Here is an 18,859-nt window from a genome sequence, read left to right as displayed (position 1 = left end):
TAACGTAATCTGGTCTATTCGTGCTTGTACTGATATGCTGCCGAGTCGTATAATTGCTTGCTGATGTGCCCTTTATTGTCGAGGCCGGCCTGAGGGTTGTAGGCCCGTATTTGTTTGCACATACTGTTAAATAAAGGTTTTCCAAAAAAAAAAAAAAAAAAGGATAGCTGATGCATTCTCAGACCAGGCCATGCAGTGACTGGTAGTGGCGGTACATTAATACTGAAGGTGCTCTGGTATTATGACATGTGCCTTTTTGGGGAGGTTGCCTTCATTGTGTGTTTGTGTTGATATGTGTGTGTGTGTGCTCGATCTCTTATGGCCGAGTGGCCGTGTCAGTGGCGCAGTGGACAAATGCATCCACTGTAGGGGCCTGTGTTCGGCCTCATGGTCACAGGTTCTAATCCCGGCGGGTCCACTCAGCCTTTCATCCATCTGAGGTCGATAAAACGAGTACCATTGAGTTGGGTAACAATATACATCTGTTATTCGGCGCCTTGAGACTTTCGGGTGATACGTACACTATACAAAAGTACATGAGTGCCACTTGACTTGCTGCAATAACCTGAAGACAGATGGAGCGGAGTGCTTGTCTGTCTCCAAGAGGAACTGGGCTAAGCCTACCAGGAGGAGTTGGCATGGTACCCGTTAGGCCTGCACAAGGCCCAGATTACTAAAAGATCTCCAATTTTCCACAACAATCTTAAAGATTTTTACATTGCTGGAGAAAATTTACAACAGATTCAAAAAGGTCTAGTGAAAAAAACATTAAGGGCAAGCATTGTTTAATAAAGCATTGGCGCCTTAGATTATTACTCCGTGTACTACTCACAAGTGACTGAAAGGTGACTCTGATCTGACTAGGGGCCATTCACCAGCTAAAAGCAATACCTGGGGATGACCAAAGAAATTTGATGTGATGATTAGTGTCGGACTTTCCTCTCTGAGGGGTATCCTAAATATCTTTTACACCCTTCACACCGGAGAGGTATAGGCATATCACACCGTATTACAAAGATCTGCAGAATCATTTTTGGGTACAACTAGGAAAGAAAATAGTCGACTGCTGCTCCATTTCTGGGACATAAACTCCCAGAGTCAGTCAGTACTAATCTGTGCAGCTGGGCATAATTCAGTAAGGCATGGCCACTTCAGAGTCCAACTGCCGCTACACAGTGAAGCTAAGGATAAATCAAACATATTGTTAGAGGCTCGTTCCCCAGGATCCGCTTACTTTTCTTCATGTTGAATTTACAGTTAGCACTTGTTACAATTCTTGTAAATGACCATTTAATGCTGCAAACATTATAGCCCACCTCTGCAGATTTATGTTAGGTGGAAGAAAGATAAAGTTGCAGTGGTGTATTTCTATTCTTCATCACTACCCAACCACTGTGGGCATCAGCATTGAGGTGGCTTGAACAGATCATTTGTTATTTTTCTGAAGAACATAGCAAAGCATTTAGGAGGTCATCGTGAGAGAAAATCCCTTTCTGTGGATGATCTTCCCCATTTTTTGCTAACTGGCATTTGAATTTTGCACATATTGCACTGCTTTTCTGTTTCCAGTGTATGCTATGCGCTCTGACCCCTAAAACATGATAAAATTGATTAATATAACTGTCCCGAAAGGCCATATTAATAAGGTGAAATACATCAAAAGCATGGGAATTGAAATGTCACCTGTGAACTCCAGCACATGTGGTGCCATACACCAGGCTGACAAAACATGACTTCAGGCATTCCTATGTAGTGTGGGTACTGCAGGTGTTAAACCTGCAGGGGAACCTGTGATAGTAACCTGCTTTGACCAGAAATAACCTTCCTTTTCGATACTAAAATGATCCCTAAATAGGCCTTGTAGGCCACAAGGTAGGGTGCCTAGTACTTAGAAGTGGTATATGCAATAATTTAGTGTTGACATGTTCTTATCAATCAATCGATCAATACATTTATAGAGCGCGCTGCTCACCCGTGAGGGTCTCAAGGCGCTGAAGAGGGGGGGTGGGGGGTGGTGTCGTTTACTGCTCGAATAGCCAGGTCTTGAGGTGCTTCCTGAAGGTGAGATAGTCCTGGGTCAGTCGAAGGTGTGCGGGGAGGGAGTTCCATGTCTTGGCGGCCAGGTAGGAGAACGATCTTCCTCCGGTTGTGGTTTTGCAGATCCGAGAGACGAGGGCGAGGCTGGCGGAGCGGAGCTGGCGGGTGGGAGTGTAGAACGAGAGGCGGTTGTTGAGGTATTCGGGGCCCATGTTGTGGAGCGCTTTGTGTGCGTGGGTGAGGAGCCTGAACGTGATCCTCTTGCTGACAGGGAGCCAGTGCAGGTTTCTCAGGTGGGCAGTTATGTGGCTGTGGCGGGGGATGTTGAGGATGAGTCGTGCAGAGGCGTTTTGTATTCGCTGCAGTAGTTTCTGAAGTTTGGCTGTGGTTCCTGCGTTCAGGGTGTTCCCGTAGTCCAGTCGGCTGGTGACGAGGGCCTGGGTGACCGTCTTTCTGCTTTCGGTGGTGATCCACCGGAAGATCTTTCGGAGCATGCGCAGGGTGTTGAAACATGAAGAGGAGATGGCGTTGACTTGTTTGGTCATCGTGAGGGAGGAGTCCAGGATGAATCCCAGGTTGCGTGCGTGGTCTGTGGGTGTAGGTGCGGTGCCCAGCGCTGTGGGCCACCAGGAGTTGTCCCAGGCGGATGGGATTGTCCGAGGATGAGGACCTCCGTTTTGTCTGAGTTCAGTTTCAGACGGCTGAACTTCATCCATTCCGCGATGTCCTTCATTCCTTCCTGGAGGTTGGTTTTGGCGGTGGCTGGGTCTTTGGTGAGGGAGAGTATCAGCTGGGTGTCGTCGGCGTAGGAGATGATGTTGAGGTTGTGTTCGTGTGTGATGGCGGCGAGGGGGCTCATGTAGATATTGAAGAGGGTTGGGCTGAGCGAGGAGCCTTGGGGTACGCCGCAAATGATCTTGGTGGCTGTGGAGCGGAACGGGGGGAGGCGGACTCTCTGGGTTCTGTTTGAGAGGAACGAGGTGATCCAGTCCAGGGCTTTTCCATGGATTCCAGTGTTGTGTAGGCGGGTTATTAGGGTGCGGTGGCAGACGTTGTCGAAGGCGGCCGAGAGGTCTAGGAGGAAGAGAGCGGTTGTTTCCCCGTTGTACATCTGGGTTCTGATGTCGTCGGTGGCTGCGATGAGGGCGGTCTCGGTGCTGTGGTTGGCTCGAAATCCGGATTGGGATGGGTCAAGTGCGTTGTTTGCTTCGAGGAATGCAGTCAGTTGTTTGTTGACGGTCTTCTTGATGACTTTAGCCGGGAAGGGAAGGAGAGAGATGGGGCGGAAGTTCTTGAGGTCTTTTGGGTCGGCTGTGGGTTTCTTTAGAAGGGCGTTGATCTCTGCGTGCTTCCAGCTTTCTTACAGTGACTACTCCCCCAAAAGCTATTTTAACAGTAAAGGTTTATAGCTGCCCCTAAGAGAAAAAAACTAAAATTCAGGTAAATTACTATATCAGCAAACTCTGGTTAGGAATAAGCTACAGTAATGATTTAAGCACTGTTTTTAATATTTATTAAAATGTGATTTAATTGCGAAGTTGTACTTATGATAAATATTTAGTAAAAGTAACTTTTAATAAGCTAGACTTTAACTAAAACTCATGTGGGCTAATTAGCTTTAACCTGCCATCAGCTGGTTTAGGTCTGTGCTTCCCATAAATCAAGTGTGTAAATGAATCCCTGAGCAGAAACAATGACTTAAGCTATTTGGCGGGACAACCTGGGTGTGAGGTATGGGACACCTCTCGGACGCCTAACGGCAGCTGGGGAGGGTTCAGGAACTTCATTATCTTGAACTACTATTCCCAGTTGGGTATAAGGGGTAGAATGGGGAAGAGAAGCCTTTATTTCCCTGGCCAACATAACAATAGCCCGGGGAGGGGAGGAGCTGGTCCCAGCACCACATATTTAGTGTGGTTAAGGAGGAGGGAAATTCTCATTCCCCTGGACAACCATTGGCTGGGACACTATCCACCATCCAGGGCTTTACTAAAAATAGTTGACTGTGGGCCAGTTTGCATTAAGGCAAACAAGATTTGGTGCAAGAGTGGGAAGGATTGCCCATGAAAACTTTTGCCCTCATTGGTTAGGGAGTGACAAAGCATCACCCCCATCCATTGGCTAGCCCTACAAAAGTGGAACATTACCCCAGGCCATGAGAACACATCTGGAACTACAGAAGAGAACTGGACCTACTGTCTGTGACCTGACCTGTGTGCAGACATGAAGCGCTGGGCCTGCTCCCACTTGGGTATGTGGACTTTGGCCTATGTTAATAATGCTGACTGCCGTCTTGCTGCTTACATTGCAGCACTGAAACAGCGCTGCTGTTGTAGGTGGCGAAATCCCTCCCCCTGACCCCAGAAAATAACTGCAATTGCAGCAGGGAAAACACCGGTGTCCAGAGTGTGTTGGTATCTGTCTTGTGGTGAAATGTCGGTGCATCTCCCACTGTACTAAGGAATGAGAGGTGTACTCCAAGGGCCAAGTGGCGAACAGCCTGTGTGGTTACAGGGACACAACAAGCTGCAAGATTGCTTTTTCTTGGCATGACTAGCTGACCAGTAGGAGTGAGTAATGATCCCTAGATGCTGAGCTGGAGTTCCTGGAAACCTTAGAAGAGACCTTGAGAAACTGCTACAAAAAGAATGAAAACTTCGCCGGATCTTGCCCAGCTGGAGCATTTTGTCTTCCATTTCAGAGACTAGTTCATAAGATAAAAGTTTTAACTCAAACAATCTGACAAGTTTTTGGACTTATTACTTGGGAAGGACTTGCATCCTCTCCATCTAATGACTCATTTTATTTCACAAAGTAATAGCCAACACCTGTTTGCATTCTTCCTTATATGCTGCTGATACAGCTAGTTGGCAGCTCACTCACAGCGAAGGCCCTAATGTATCAATTTATTTTCCCATAGAAACGGAATGAGTAAGACCCATTGATACAACAAGTCTTGCAGCATCATTTCTGACTGTGCATTTTTACCTTTTGCACGAGGTTCAAAGCCATGTTTTCAGCAGGCCCTTTTATGGAAGTCACCTCTATCACCAGTCCGTAGATGATTCACTTGAGCCCATTAAAAAAATAGCCACTGGACACTTCAGCAACGTTCTGTTTCATGTTATAGCTCCATCCTCCAATGACTCTCTTCCTGATTGACACTTGGAAAAGAGGCATCTCACAAACCTCAATAACAGGATCAGGAAAGAAGCCATCTACATGGCAGCAGCAACAAATGTTAGTGTCCTTCATTCCTTTTGTGGCCGCAGTTGAGGTCGAAACCTCCGGAGGCTTTGGCCCCACTAACAGGTGGCAATGCTTTCATTCTATTTGACCATAACACTCTATTGGGAAGACCTTTGGTTATTGGCATACCATGGTTTGCGGAAGGATGATAATCCAGTCATTAACACGCAAGGGATCCAGTTCCATCATACAAAAAATGCCAAGGAGTAGAATGTTTCCTTCTGAATACGGATGTCTCACCGAGGCACATTTTAGTTCTGCATCCTCTGAATCCACATTTCGACTACCAAAATCGAGATGGTGGAACTAAAGGGTGTAATTTGTCTCCTGGTAGAAAGTGACATTCTAGCAGTGATGGATTTGAATCCTACATCCTGTAACATCCTAATGCATATGTACTGCAAATACCTGAGGCTTGTGATAGCTGGAAAACATTACCATTTTTTCTTTTGCCATTTAGACTCCAGTCTGCATCAAAAGTGTTCCCAAAATGTTTTAGTGGCGATTGCTCATCTGCAGCATCAAACCACACGTATATCCGTACCTGGACAACTGGTTGGTGAACGCTACTATGTTTCAGCAATGCCAGAGCAGCACACACATGATGATCCAACTATTGTACTTCTTAGTCTTCCCAGTACCCTTTCAAAATGTATCTTCAGCTGCTTATGCAACACATTCCTGAGTAGTGATACTGAAAACCGTGGTAACTGTGACAATGGAGAGGCCTCTTTTGCTCCAGTATTCAATTAATCTTTGAGGCGTCTCAGTCCCAGACAGTTAGAACCATGATTAAACTGTTGCAGATTATGGAATTTTGCAGTCACATGGCACGCTTGCGCTTTAGGCCAGTTAGCATGAATATTTGAACCTTCCACGTCGATTCAAATCCCTCATCTCCATTAAACCTCTTTCTACTGTATGGAAGCAAGTTCTTGTCTCCTATTATATTTTAGTAAGTGCAAAATCTGCTCATGGTTTGAATTCACGGTTCACTGGGTGCTGAATTCAAGATTCTCCATATCCTTAAAGTTTGTAGTATTGTTCATGTTTGATTTGTGAGTGCCTCTTGCACCCTTGCAATATTGTCCGTAAAATATGCTACCATTACTTTCCAGCATTACCACATCCTCACCAAATAGCCAGGTTTTCTTGGCATTCACTTACTGTTGTGTATGTCTTCATTCTAGGTAGATTTGAATAATAGATTTGTTTCCTTCCAAAGAATTTCCTTAGAGACAAAGGACCACATTTTTCCTTGGTGTTTTTTCGCATGTCTTTGTTAGCAAAGGGCCAGTCATTGTAGGCAATTTGAATTTTTGTTTTTTATGTTGATATGCTCATAGTAAATAGAAATCTTGATTAATTCTGCATATTTAGTTAAGGAAACCATGTCTATTCGAATTCAGGAGATTTGAATTTGTGCTTAGTTATAGTTTTTTTGTAATAAAAGTTTTTTTTGATGGGTGGGAGGGGTTTGCACCTTTAAAGGAGGGTATTCTCTACTGCCACATTCTCATTTATCCTAAACAGCTTCTTTTTTATTCTTCATCCTCCAATTGTGGTTTAGTCTGAGGCATTTTGTTAACTCAGCACCGTTTCAACCCATTGTTCCATTTGATGCAAGACATTTTGTTGTGTTTTACATTTTTGTTGCAAATTATTCTGCACTGAATGATCAGTAAATTGTTTTTCGTCAGTTCATTTTGAAGTATTCATCTGTTCCCATAATGTGTCCTTGATCGTGTTTGTTACTGTCTGTAATTTCAGGCAATTTGAAATGTATTTTTTGTTACTTGATGAGTTTAGGAAGATGACGATGATGATTCCGATGATGACAGTGATGACGAAAATGCAGCTCTTCAGGCCGAACTTGACAAAATAAAGAAGGAGCGTGCAGAAGAGCAGGCCCGCAAGGTAGGCGCTACTATTATTGTGTATCGGCTTGTAGTTAAGCTCTAGTTTGCACAGGGGTTTCAGAAAGTAACAAAACCTGTGAGCCTTTTCCTTCACATTGCGCTCTAACATAAGCTTTAGATAAGTGTACAGTTTCAGTAAGTAGATAACTTGGTTGTCTTCTCCGTCAAAGTGCAAACAAAAGCTTGTGATTAATGTTTTGTATGGAATCACTATGAATTATATACTATTTGCCAGTGAGTAGAACAAATGGGTTATTAGTGACTATGATAATGAAAAAGTGTCTAAATTTTGCTTGGGTAACATTATAGGCTTCCAGCTTAGTTTAATCCGGTTTCTTCTGTTTAATCGATTCCGCCGTGATCAAGCAAATATTCAAGTCCAGAATTATTAGGATAGTCTTTTTTTTTTCTAAACAATAAAACAAAATCCTGGTTGTTTTGCTACAAAAACAAGCTAAGAGTTCCATGAATACTGTAGCTCTCCTGAAAAGATGGGTATATGAAGGATGTATGAAGAGTTGGTTCGGATGTGTGGAGTGATTGGTGCATTTTGATGTTTACAATATTTATCTATATTGGGAAGGTGTATACAGGTAGTTGGTGGTGTTTTTTTTTGGGTAGGGTTGGTTTATGGAAAGCAATTCCTGAACCTGGAAGTGTCTCTACAATCTTCCTATTGTCTTTCCATCACCCCACCTCCCAAAAACTTAATTAACTGTTTCCTGGCTCTGCACATAACTGCTGGTTCTACTTATTTAGTTATTTGTTTCCCATGTTTTTCAAACCTTAGTTAATGTATTTTGTGATTTGTCTTTAATCCTTACGACTGAGAGCTACTGAAACCTTGTGGCTGAACTGAATATTGTTGCTTATGGTTTTATAATTCAGGTACAATTCGTCAGCTGGTACTATCTTACCTTCCCTTTTCACTCCATCACAATTTTTATTTTTGCATTTACTTGCCCAAAAAACTAAAACCTTTGTGATTTTGAAAGTGAAGTAGTTTGCTTTCACTTTCCCCAACCCTGCTGACTAGAGGAACAGCCACTGGAGAAAGCCAATAGGTCTGATTTACTAGTGGTGCTATTGCTTCCTCATTCCTTGGCAATTTTGTTGGATGTCTGGGTGACGTGAGGATGAGCCTGTGCTTGGGCTTGTGGATGGTTGGGTAAATGAGGGATGAGTGCATGGATGAACAAGTGAGCAACTGGGATGATTAATGGTTGAGTAAGTGCATGAATGGTTGGGTGAATGAATACATGAGTGAGTCCATAGGTACATACAGAGAGCATACAATAGTCTCACAGGCTGAAACTGTAGATAGCAGGAGTTATAATATTATTAAAATGCCAATTACCAGTATTATGCCACTGTGAACATTGCACCAAGATGGGAAGTATTATGCCTATGATCTAGAATTACGATCATTACGCTAGTGCGAGCAAAAGTCCAGGGTTCGGCACCTCCTGCAGGAATGTCTACAACAATATGTCCTCCTGCAGGGATGTCTGCAATATGTCTACTACATGTCAAGAATTGCCACCATTATGTATTTTCAGATTTACCCTAAAACCCAGTAATTTTGGCTGCATTGCCACATTTGTACCATTTCAACCCTAACTAATCATCAGTACATACAAAGATTTGCACCATCACTCAGTGCTAATTAGTACTAGCAGATAGTTGCATCAAAGCCGGCACAATGCTTTCTTGTCCAGACTGCCTTTCTGTACCCAACAGCACAGCACCACCACTTTGAAATTAAGCCTTTGTGCCGAACCCTGATGCAAATGCGGGCAAAGTGTGGCTGCACTGCACCATCCGGCAGAGCACTGCCTCATCCACTCTGCCTTTGCTCTAAATCCATCATGTGTGCTCTTACCTTGCCGGACGTCTGACTTGGAGTTGAGGCAGAGCAGAGTTCTCCTTCCATTGGTAGATGCCAGGCTGGTAGTTGGACAGGTTCAAAAACCTCCAACCCCTGAGGTTTGCATGACGATCAGAATGCCTCAGGCTGCGCCCACCCCATCAGCTGCCAACACCCAGTTTCACTCGCCTTGCGGATTCTACAGTAAGCAAGCTTCACTGAAGTTTCCACTGCTGATTAGTTCTAATGTGCGCAGGCCAAAAATGTGAATAACGCTTCAAGCAAGCAATAACTGAGCTGGGAGCTGTCCTGCATGTTGGTTCTAAATTCCTGACAGACTGCCAAAGCGGCCTCTGCAAGACCTGTTAAGGGCTAGGATTGTATGAAAGAAGTAATGGTTCCGAATGGAAAATTTGCCCATCATCAAATACATTTTGCTGCTGTGTAATGGACAGGTTCAACTTCTTTCTGAAATCTGAGGTGGATGTTAGCTTCCTGGGCATAATTGTTGACCTTTATGTTAGGAAGAAGCAAAGAGATGGCATCACAGCAGCCCCTGGTAACATAGCTGGGGCAGTCACCAGGGTGAAATCTGGCGTTTCCGTAGAATGAGACGTAGAGAAGATCCCCTTTCCTAATTAGTATACGATAACCGGCTCCATCCATGAATAAGGCTCAATCGCAGCAGAGAGCATTGCAGTCTGTGAACAATGCTACTTCATTTATTTTAGAACCCTCCATTTTCTTTGAAGGTACATTTTTCATTGTTATTTTTTTTAACTACCTGCATGTTCATTACCTTAAACCTCTAGAATCTTGTGCTCCTTTATCCCCGTCCTTTCTCAAAACACATTGTATTTTAAAAATTAAAATCCCTGCCAAAGCAAAATCAGAGTGTAATGTTTCCACTGTTTCCATTTAGCCTTGCTTGTTCATGTTTCATAACTTGGGTGGCACTCATTGGACACGTCTTTTGGTTCTTCACATCTTGATTGGTCTTTTGCTTGCTGTGTACCATTTGTATTTGCTTTTTACGTTTCTTTCTTGGGTGCTTACGAATACTGAAAGGGCATATTCCGGAGAGACCTTCCAGAGCCAATGGATAAATACTGTACCTACAGCTTGAGACTACTACGTTGACCAAGCCATTGGGATTAGATCAGTGACATACTGCTGTTGCCCTGTTGCCCAGGGTTCTAGGAGAGAGCTGATGATACCAGCGATTGCACCACTCTTGTCTTGTTGAGTAGCTACCACACTATGCTGCTGGCTGCCAAAGAGTCCATAAATTGTTGCTGCAGAGAAGTTCGATGCCCCTAGTTTTTGGAGCAACTAACTGCTCACATTCTGAGTGCCTGCACAAATTTCAGTTATTCACCTTTAAACAATACTTATTTTAGTAATCTTATCAATACATTCTCAGGTGTCATGTATGATAGTGAGGATTTCACTTTTAATCTCCATATATTTCGATAAATACCACTTCTCTTTACCACAAACTCACCGCTCAAAACCACGTTTTTTCTCTAAATCTAAAAGAGCACATATCCTTCACTTTTCAGTCATCAGCTACCGCCTTAAAAATAAATGAAAGTAAATTAATTATTTATTTTTTAATGCTTTACTCACAACAAACCCCTAGGGTCTATAAACAGTCTAACAGTGAACGTCTCTGAAGGCTGTTTTGGTTACATATACTATTTAGGTGTTCTACCTTAATGTGGCTAGCTGTCCTTTTCTATGGGTAGCTTTCAATTCCCTTCCAGCCCTTTTCTCAATATGTTTCATCAAATTAGTTTGAGAGTATGTAGATCATAATAAACATTACCTCATTGTAGCTCTTTCAAAGTTTGCAGTTAATTTTTTCCGCAGCTTTTTCGAGCAAGTGTTAAACACAAACTTTGTAAAGGAAACTCACACCTTTCTCTGTAAATGTTTACTCGTTAATTTGCTTTTCCAACTCCTTTTTCTGTGGTGTTGAATTAATTCTGCTTTTTATAAGGAATATAAAGGAAGTAAATATAGGAGTGTTTGTTATATAAATGTTGGTTGGTGCAGCTGAAGTGCCATAATGCACCCCGCGAAGGAACTATCTGCCAGTTGGGAGGTTAATGTTGACAATTTTCTTATAAACTAGAAGGACCTCTTCAATTGAATAAACATTCCTCCGATGAAATTTTAAAGCAATATGCTGAACTAGCAGTACGGTTTCCTGGTGTTGATATAAAAGTGAAGGAGAAAAGCAATTTGTTGAATTTCAGTATATAGGCAATTGCAAAGAGTGACTGAATGAGTTGGATTGTTAATCTAAAGTAGTGGGGCAGTGAAGAGGGAACCTCACTTGAGAGGGTTGACCTATGTTACTGTGATCTCGTCAGATTGAGAGATCAGTTGTGTGGTCCTTAGTATATTCCTAGATAATGAGGGATCTGCACCCAGGCAAATTGGGTAGAGAATGTGGCCTAAACCGGTCAACCTCGAAGCTCTGGAACCGGGTTTGAGCCTCGGCAGGGACGCTAAACACATCCTGTGGTTCTGGGCAAATCACTTAATCTCCCGTGCCTCACAAAAAAATGAATGTGTCCATCTGTTGTGGAAATGTGCTTTTTAATGAGTACACCGGTGCAGGGGTCACCCTTCTCTGTCCACGGGTCCGTAGACCAACAAAATAGAGATTGGCACTGAAGCTGGAATTCAAATAACAAGTTTAGTATTCATTCATGAGTGGGACTGCGTCCACACAGCACTCAAGTGCTGCCTGAGGTAGTACTTGGAATACACAGACTATGGTGCTTATATACAGAGTTTGTTGCAGAGTAAGCATGTAGTTACAAATAGAGGGTACAAGCATACACAAGAATAGTTCTAGTCAGACATGGGCAGATGGGTAATCACTTACTGCTTACAGTTGCAAAACATAGTTGACAGTTATATCCTTAGCCAGGTGCATTCTAGCAGCTACAGGCCTTTTCTCAGCACGTACATTGCTTTGGCTCAGTACAGAAGGAGTTAACTAAAGCTGATGACACAAGCAGAATAGAAAGGCAAGCAACAGTGAAGACGGAAGAATTACATATCTAACAAAATGGATGCCACAAACAAGATGGCTTCAGCTTATGCTAACGGAAATTATTTCCGATTTCCACACTGTAACGCAACTGGTTCTCTGATACTTTCGGGTCTGGTTTGCGCTATATAAAACTCAAAGAATTTTTTTTATTTGTGCGATCTAGGCGTCTCTTGGATATTTTTGTAGGATTCTAACCCACAAGTACCACCTGTGGCATGCTTCCATCATCTGATCCTAACCCACTACACCTAGCGTGAGTGGGTGGGCTCAACGCAGTTTGTAAGCAGAGCTCTTATACCAAGAACAAGGGATTATGAGTGAATTAAAAATGTCGTCCGTATCCTATTTTTACTATGATGGTCCTTAGGCAGGGTTAAAAACAGTGAGATGTTGCATGGATAAGATGACCCAAGATATCAATAGGTCGACCTGTTTCAGCCTGCATAAATACCCCTAAGAGTCAGTAGGCTTTCTTCAAGACCAAGAGAGATATTAAACCCCTACATTTCGTGGTTGGTATTTCCTGCTGTTAAACTTGTGCAATCAAACAAACATAATGAAGCATGCACGCAAACATACAGACCATAATGGACCTTTTCCTCTTTATGGTCTCTGCTAGGAAAGAGAAAATATACAATTATATTCCATGCGGTAGGAATCATTACTCCCCTTTTCTTACTCTTGTCTCCTGCTTCGGCACAACGTGCCTATTGTGTGCACGAAGGCATGCAAACGTGTGATCACCCCTTCATCGCGCCAACAGGATTCTATTTTCACACACACACTTACGCACACACACAATTAAAAACACACGCACAAACAAGTAATTAAAAGCACACACACATAATTAAAAGCACACACAAGATAAGACAATTATTATAAATTCAAATAGTTACGGTGTACGGCATGCACAAACCCATCAATTTAAAAGGTCTCCTCTTACACCAACATGTCATAAATATTAATAAGGCATCGTAAGGTAGTAGTGGTGGGCAATCCCTGTAGGCATACACTGGGGAGACCAAAGGGTATTTACCTTTAATCTCCTCCTGCAGAGTTTGCTAGTTACTGCATATTCAATCAACAGCCCCCCCTTCTCTTACTTCATCAAGGGACATCATCCATAATTTTACATATTCGGCTCCCAGTACGCCTTGCATGTTAGCTGTGCTCGCGCCGGGCAGTGTTTTTGAATGCAAAGCTGGATGAGTCATGTGACACAGGAGTGTGACATGACTATTAGCGTAAGTAGTACCTTACTGGTTGTGAGGCATATAGCATGTGGGTGAGGTCCACATTAAAGTGGCCCACTGGTGCCATAAAGGTTCCTCAGTGCTCCAGAGTTTGTCCAGCGTGGTCTCGCCCCTTGTGGCCTCTCCAATGTCACCTGCTGCCTCTGCATGCAGGCGCCTTCCCCCCCCCACCCCCCACTGCTGGCAGCGACTGCTCCCGGCAGGGAAACCTGACGTCTAAATACACCTCTGCATCAGCGGCCCCAGACCGTGGAGAAGAGTACCATTGGTGCTCCTACCTACATCCCTGAGCAGCCCAAGTCTTGAACTCCCTCTGTTAGTTCTCCTCAACTGGTCTCCCAGTCCAAACCTCTTTCTGCAGTGATGATCTCCATTATAAGCTATTAGGCTTCTGATGCTGTTTTGCATCCTGCACCAAGCCGCCTCTGTTGAGCTGGTGGTGTGCTGCAGGTGCTGCCTTGGGCCTTGCCCACCACTCATTTTTACTCCTGGAGATTGGTCCTGTAAGTCGATTGTACTGTACCAGTTTGCAAAACTTGTTTTTCCTCGCATAGCAATACATTGCAGAACTTAAAATTGCACTGTGTCCACTTTTTGAACTGAAAAGAATTTATATTTAAGACGTACTTACCTGAACGATTTTCTTCTAATGCCCAAACCTATATAAAGATTCTTGCTATTTTTATAAATTGATGTGGCTCTCGTTCTTGAGTTGTGACGTCCTTTATTAATCATTGTATGTATTTACAATTGTCTTGCACTCCTAACTGTTTTAGCCTAAGGCTGCTCGGCCACAATACTCCCTAGTAGAGCACTTTGGGACTGCATAGCAACTCCTGTCTACTGATAAGGGAACCCCTGGACTCTTTACAGGATATATCAGATTTTTTATATACCAAATAAAGAGCCAGCTTCCTACAATAAGTCAAATAGCCCTCAGTATAAATAATTTAATGTTTGAATGAGTGATGACAAAGGTCTTTGTACTGTTAAAAAAAGGAAGGAAAAAAAACGGCACAACTTCAGCTTGTGCCAAAATGTGCAGCTAGAAAAGGGGAAAAACAAAACTGTCTGTTTGGCCTGGAAACAATGTTTGTTTATTCCACCAATGCGTCTTCTCAGCTCTCTCCATTTCCACTATGTTAGCAAAAGGGACTACAATACAACATAAGATCCCTATTTGTAGTGGTTCCAGCTTAAAAAGAATCTAGTGTTTAAAGTCAAACCTGTGTTTCTGGGCCAAGGTATTTGAAAGTTTGTCTTTATGCGGTACTAGTTTTGTGAACAGCTAATGACAGTTTTCTATTGACAGTTCTCTATTGACTCCAGAGCTTACAATCATTGGGAACAGTGGCAAGAAATTATCAGCATATATTTTAATATATGCAGTAATGTATTGTGACTTTTATGATGCATAGTATAACACCACCAATTTAATAGGCTTCTGTTAAAAGTATTGTGCTGATCAAGACTTAGTTTTTCCTTTTGTATCCCTATTTGTAAAATTGACTTTCTCAAACCTTTATGCTTATAATTGGTTTTGCTTAGTATGTGTGCTTAGTTGCAATTTTTGGTGTTTTAAATAATTCATATTCAGATTTGCCCTGCTGAGAACACTTTTGTTCCTAATTACCCCGTCTCTTTACGGTTGTGATTGGGGTGCAAAATATCTCTCTACTGTATTCACAGAAACAGTGACATTAAGCATATGCTTTTTTCGTTCTCAGGAACTAGAACAAAAAGCTGAAGAGGAGCGCATACGAATGGAAAACATTCTCAGTGGTAATCCCTTACTAAATTTAGCAGGCCCAGTCCAGGCTCAAGCAAATTTCAAAGTGAAGAGGAGGTATTGTACACCGCTATTATTTTCATAGTGTTGCTAATAAGTTAAATGCTGGTTTCATCTCCGCACCTTTATCACTACCCCGGTTTTAGTCATGCACATTTTTTTGTGATTGATTTATGTTAATGTTATGTATTCCCGCAGATTGTGTAATATGGGGCAACCAATGTGCCTAGTTCTGAGCGACTTAAAAACTTGGTCTTCTTGATAGAAATCAAGTCAAAATTAATATGTAATACAATACCCAATCAGTAATATTATTTTCTTTAGATATTTTACAGCCAAAAATGTGGCCTCATAAGCTCAACGTTTGTAGTCAGACCTTCATCAAAGCTACTCCCTTGCTTCTTGCCAATGACCTGCCTGCAGCTCCATGTTCGTCGGAGCCACGGGCAGGCCATGAGTCGCTCACAGGGCTCTCAAAATGTACTCGACCGCTCGCAAATGCGAGTGAATTTCTTGAAGGGTGAGCCAGTTTCAGGCCTACTTGACCGGCTTGGCGAGTGCGATCTGCCACTGCAGTACCAGGTAAAGGCTCTAGGGGGCAGTAGGACGGGAAAAGCACAGGCAATCAAGTGCATGCACCACCTAGCATACCGGTGGTGGTGCGGTGCGCGATGAAGGCTCTGGGGGGCAGCATGGTACGACGGGAAAATACAGGAAAATCAGAGGCAATCAAGTGCACGCACCACCTAACATAGTGGTGTGGGGCGCGGCCTATCGTTTATGTGGGTCCAAGGCCGTCAATCTTGTAGCGCGTGAAAGCGCTACCAATGACTGCCCTGAACATCATTTTGGCCAGCCCTGTGCAGCAGTGACGCAGCACGCCACCACGCGCTTTCTTCACTGGAGTGCAGGGCGATTTGGCTTGCAGTCTACACAGGAGAGGAGTCGCAGTTATATATATATATATATATATATATATATATATATATATATATTTATATTTATATATTACCTACTGGCGGTCGCCAGTAGGTAGTTATAGTTAGGACCACGTTTCCATAGGAAATCCGCAACATTCTATTTTGAATAACTTTGGCGCCGGTCGACGAATCCTCGCGAATTTTTCAAAATAGGTGGGGCGCTACGCTCCGCTCCTTCCCTGAAAGTCTCGGGGGGGATTCGTCAAGCGGGGGCTGAGATAAAAGGGGGGTCCCAAAACGCGTTTTTCCCATGCATTTTTCCATAGGACCTTTAGACAGGGCTACAGCCCGAACGGCTGAACAGAATTACTAGAAATTTGGCAGAGAGGTAGTCCTCAGGTCAAGGAAGTGCCTTTTGTAGGTTTGGTGTAAATCTGTTCAGTAGATTCTGAGAAAATAGCCTTTAAATCAATATATATATCTGAGCCAGCTTACGGTGCGCTTACGGTACGCTTACCGTACGCGTACGGTGGCGTGCGCGAGCGCAATTCTGATTGGCTCTTAGATCTTAGTAAACATTCGAATCGGCCGAAACCAGGAAGCGGCGGCCGCCATTTTCTCTCTCGCACTGAGAGTGATTTTTAATATATACAGTCCAAAAACATGTAAAGGGGCTGTCTAGACAAATCCCACACACATAGCCATGATGAAGGAGTTCCAAAAGACCCCCAAGGCCAAAAACGGAATTTTTATTTTTTCGTTAATTTCGCCGATTACGCTTACCGTACGCGTACGGTAAACAATTATAAAAAAAAAAAAATTATCCACACTTTCTCCACCCCGTGTGCAATTGGTGCCCGAAGGGCACCAATTGTGCATGGCTTTTTACAGCTGAGATAAACTAAAATATTTAACCAAAAAATAATAACAAAATTATCCACACTCTCTCCACCCCGTGTGCAAATGGTTCCCGAAGGGCACCATTTGTGCATGGCTTATAAAATATACGAAAAATTAAAATATTACCTTTCAAAACGAAGTGCATCATATGTCCTCCATGTGCGCACGGTGCGCGAAGCGCATCGTGCGTACATGGCCCATCTAGCGTAACGTGGGCACGCGGTGCACCGCGTGCCCACCGTGCGTGCACGGTACTAACTGCGTAAAGTGGGCGCGCGGTGCGCGAAGCGCACCGTGCGCGCACGGAACGAACTGCGTTAAGTGGGCGCGCACGCCACGAATGGCGTAAAGTAACTTAGCATTTAAAAAACCATACAAATTCACTGAAAAAACCATAGGTTTCACACACGTTATAGTTAGGAATTAGCATTTAAAAAACCTTGCAAATTCACTGAAAAAAACATGGGTTTCACACATGTTATAGTTAGCGGAAATTTTACTGATAAAAAACCAATGAAATTCCCCCGTTATAGTTAGTGCAGGCAACTATAACTCACGCGACCGCAATCTTCTGCTGATGACATATGTGTCTTTATGAAAAAAAAATATTTGTAATATATGTATAGCTAAAAATGTATGGAAGAAGACATGGGCAAATAAGTGTCTAAATACAGTATTAGCATCAGCAGAGGATTGCGGTCGCGTGAGTTATAGTTGCCTGCACTAACTATAACGGGGGAATTTCATTGGTTTTTTATCAGTAAAATTTCCGCTAACTATAACATGTGTGAAACCTATGGTTTTTTCAGTGAATATATATATATATATATATATATATATATATATATATATATATATATATATATATATAATATATATTAGTTTTGTTGGTTACTTTTCTACTAATAGGAGGATCGAAATTGAATTAGTGTCTTAGAATGGAAATGGAAAGCCTCAAGACTTTGTACAATGCAGACAGTGAGATTTTCTTTAACGTGACAAGGTAGCCCCCACTTTGCAGATTGCTTTGCAATCTGCTTTGACCTCCAAGGTAGGTTTCTTTAACAGGTCTTGTTTTTTTAAGTGTAGATGTCAAACCTGGGCTTGACAACTATTCTTCTAATGTCAGTTCTAAATATGTGGTGCCTGAGGCATGTCCGTGTCACGACAAGAGGTTTTTATTGTCGTGTTGGTGTAGCGGTTGTGTGATGGGGCGCTAGAATTCTTTAGTGGGTGGAAGAAGCGCCTAGAGGGGAGGGTTTCTCTGCAGAAGGATGGAGGCGGATTGGAGACTGTCCCGAGAACTGAAGGCAGAATGGTTGAAACGATGTGTCCTCTAAATAGAGGTTTACATCTGAGGCCCTGACAAAACATGGACCAGGAATCCCGTTTCGAGGATTGTATTTGAGGGGCACATTTTGTTTGCATGGGCTTTTTGCCCCCTTGATGTGGAGCAGTTAAAACGGGAGGGCGAAAATCCAATCTGCACGACGGAAAACGTGTGAATTTGTGTGCAAAGTACGTTCATGTACCTAGTCTAAGGTGCGGATTGTGTGACCGCTAATTACCACACCCCTGCAAACTGTAATGAGCAGGAGCGTAATTTGCACCCACAATTGTGACTCGTTTGTAATAGCGTCGCCGTCAGTCTCTTGTATTTAGAGCCAGGAGAAAAAGAAATGCTGTAGGAGTTTCCCCCCCAAAAAGTAAGTTTAGGCCCAGAGTTAGGCTTCATTAGGGAGGGGGGAGTGAGCTTCACTAGTGACATCGTAGATGTTGTTTCCATAAAGAGATGGTGCATACAGGGAACAGCCTCGGCTGCGCTGCTAGAATCCACAGGGCAGACCCCAATGTC

General features: G+C 43.1%; 1 protein-coding gene across 3 annotated transcripts in view; it reads left to right on the top strand.

Annotated features, from left to right (window-relative positions):
* The window catches only part of CWC15 (CWC15 spliceosome associated protein), an 86,295-nt gene that overhangs the window by 45,726 nt on the left and 21,710 nt on the right, over positions 1 to 18,859 (top strand). For all 3 annotated transcript variants that reach the window (XM_085621411.1, XM_085621412.1, XM_085621413.1), the window contains exons 5-6: positions 7,096 to 7,203; positions 15,123 to 15,241. In XM_085621411.1, coding sequence (XP_085477537.1) covers positions 7,096 to 7,203; positions 15,123 to 15,241 — 227 coding nt within the window. The remainder of the gene's footprint in view (positions 1 to 7,095; positions 7,204 to 15,122; positions 15,242 to 18,859) is intronic.

Source organism: Triturus cristatus, chromosome 8 (assembly GCF_964204655.1).
Source record: "Triturus cristatus chromosome 8, aTriCri1.1, whole genome shotgun sequence".
Classification (NCBI taxonomy): domain Eukaryota; kingdom Metazoa; phylum Chordata; class Amphibia; order Caudata; family Salamandridae; genus Triturus; species Triturus cristatus.
The sequence above is the reverse complement of the archived record's forward strand: the minus strand, read 5'-3'. Positions and strand labels throughout refer to the sequence as shown.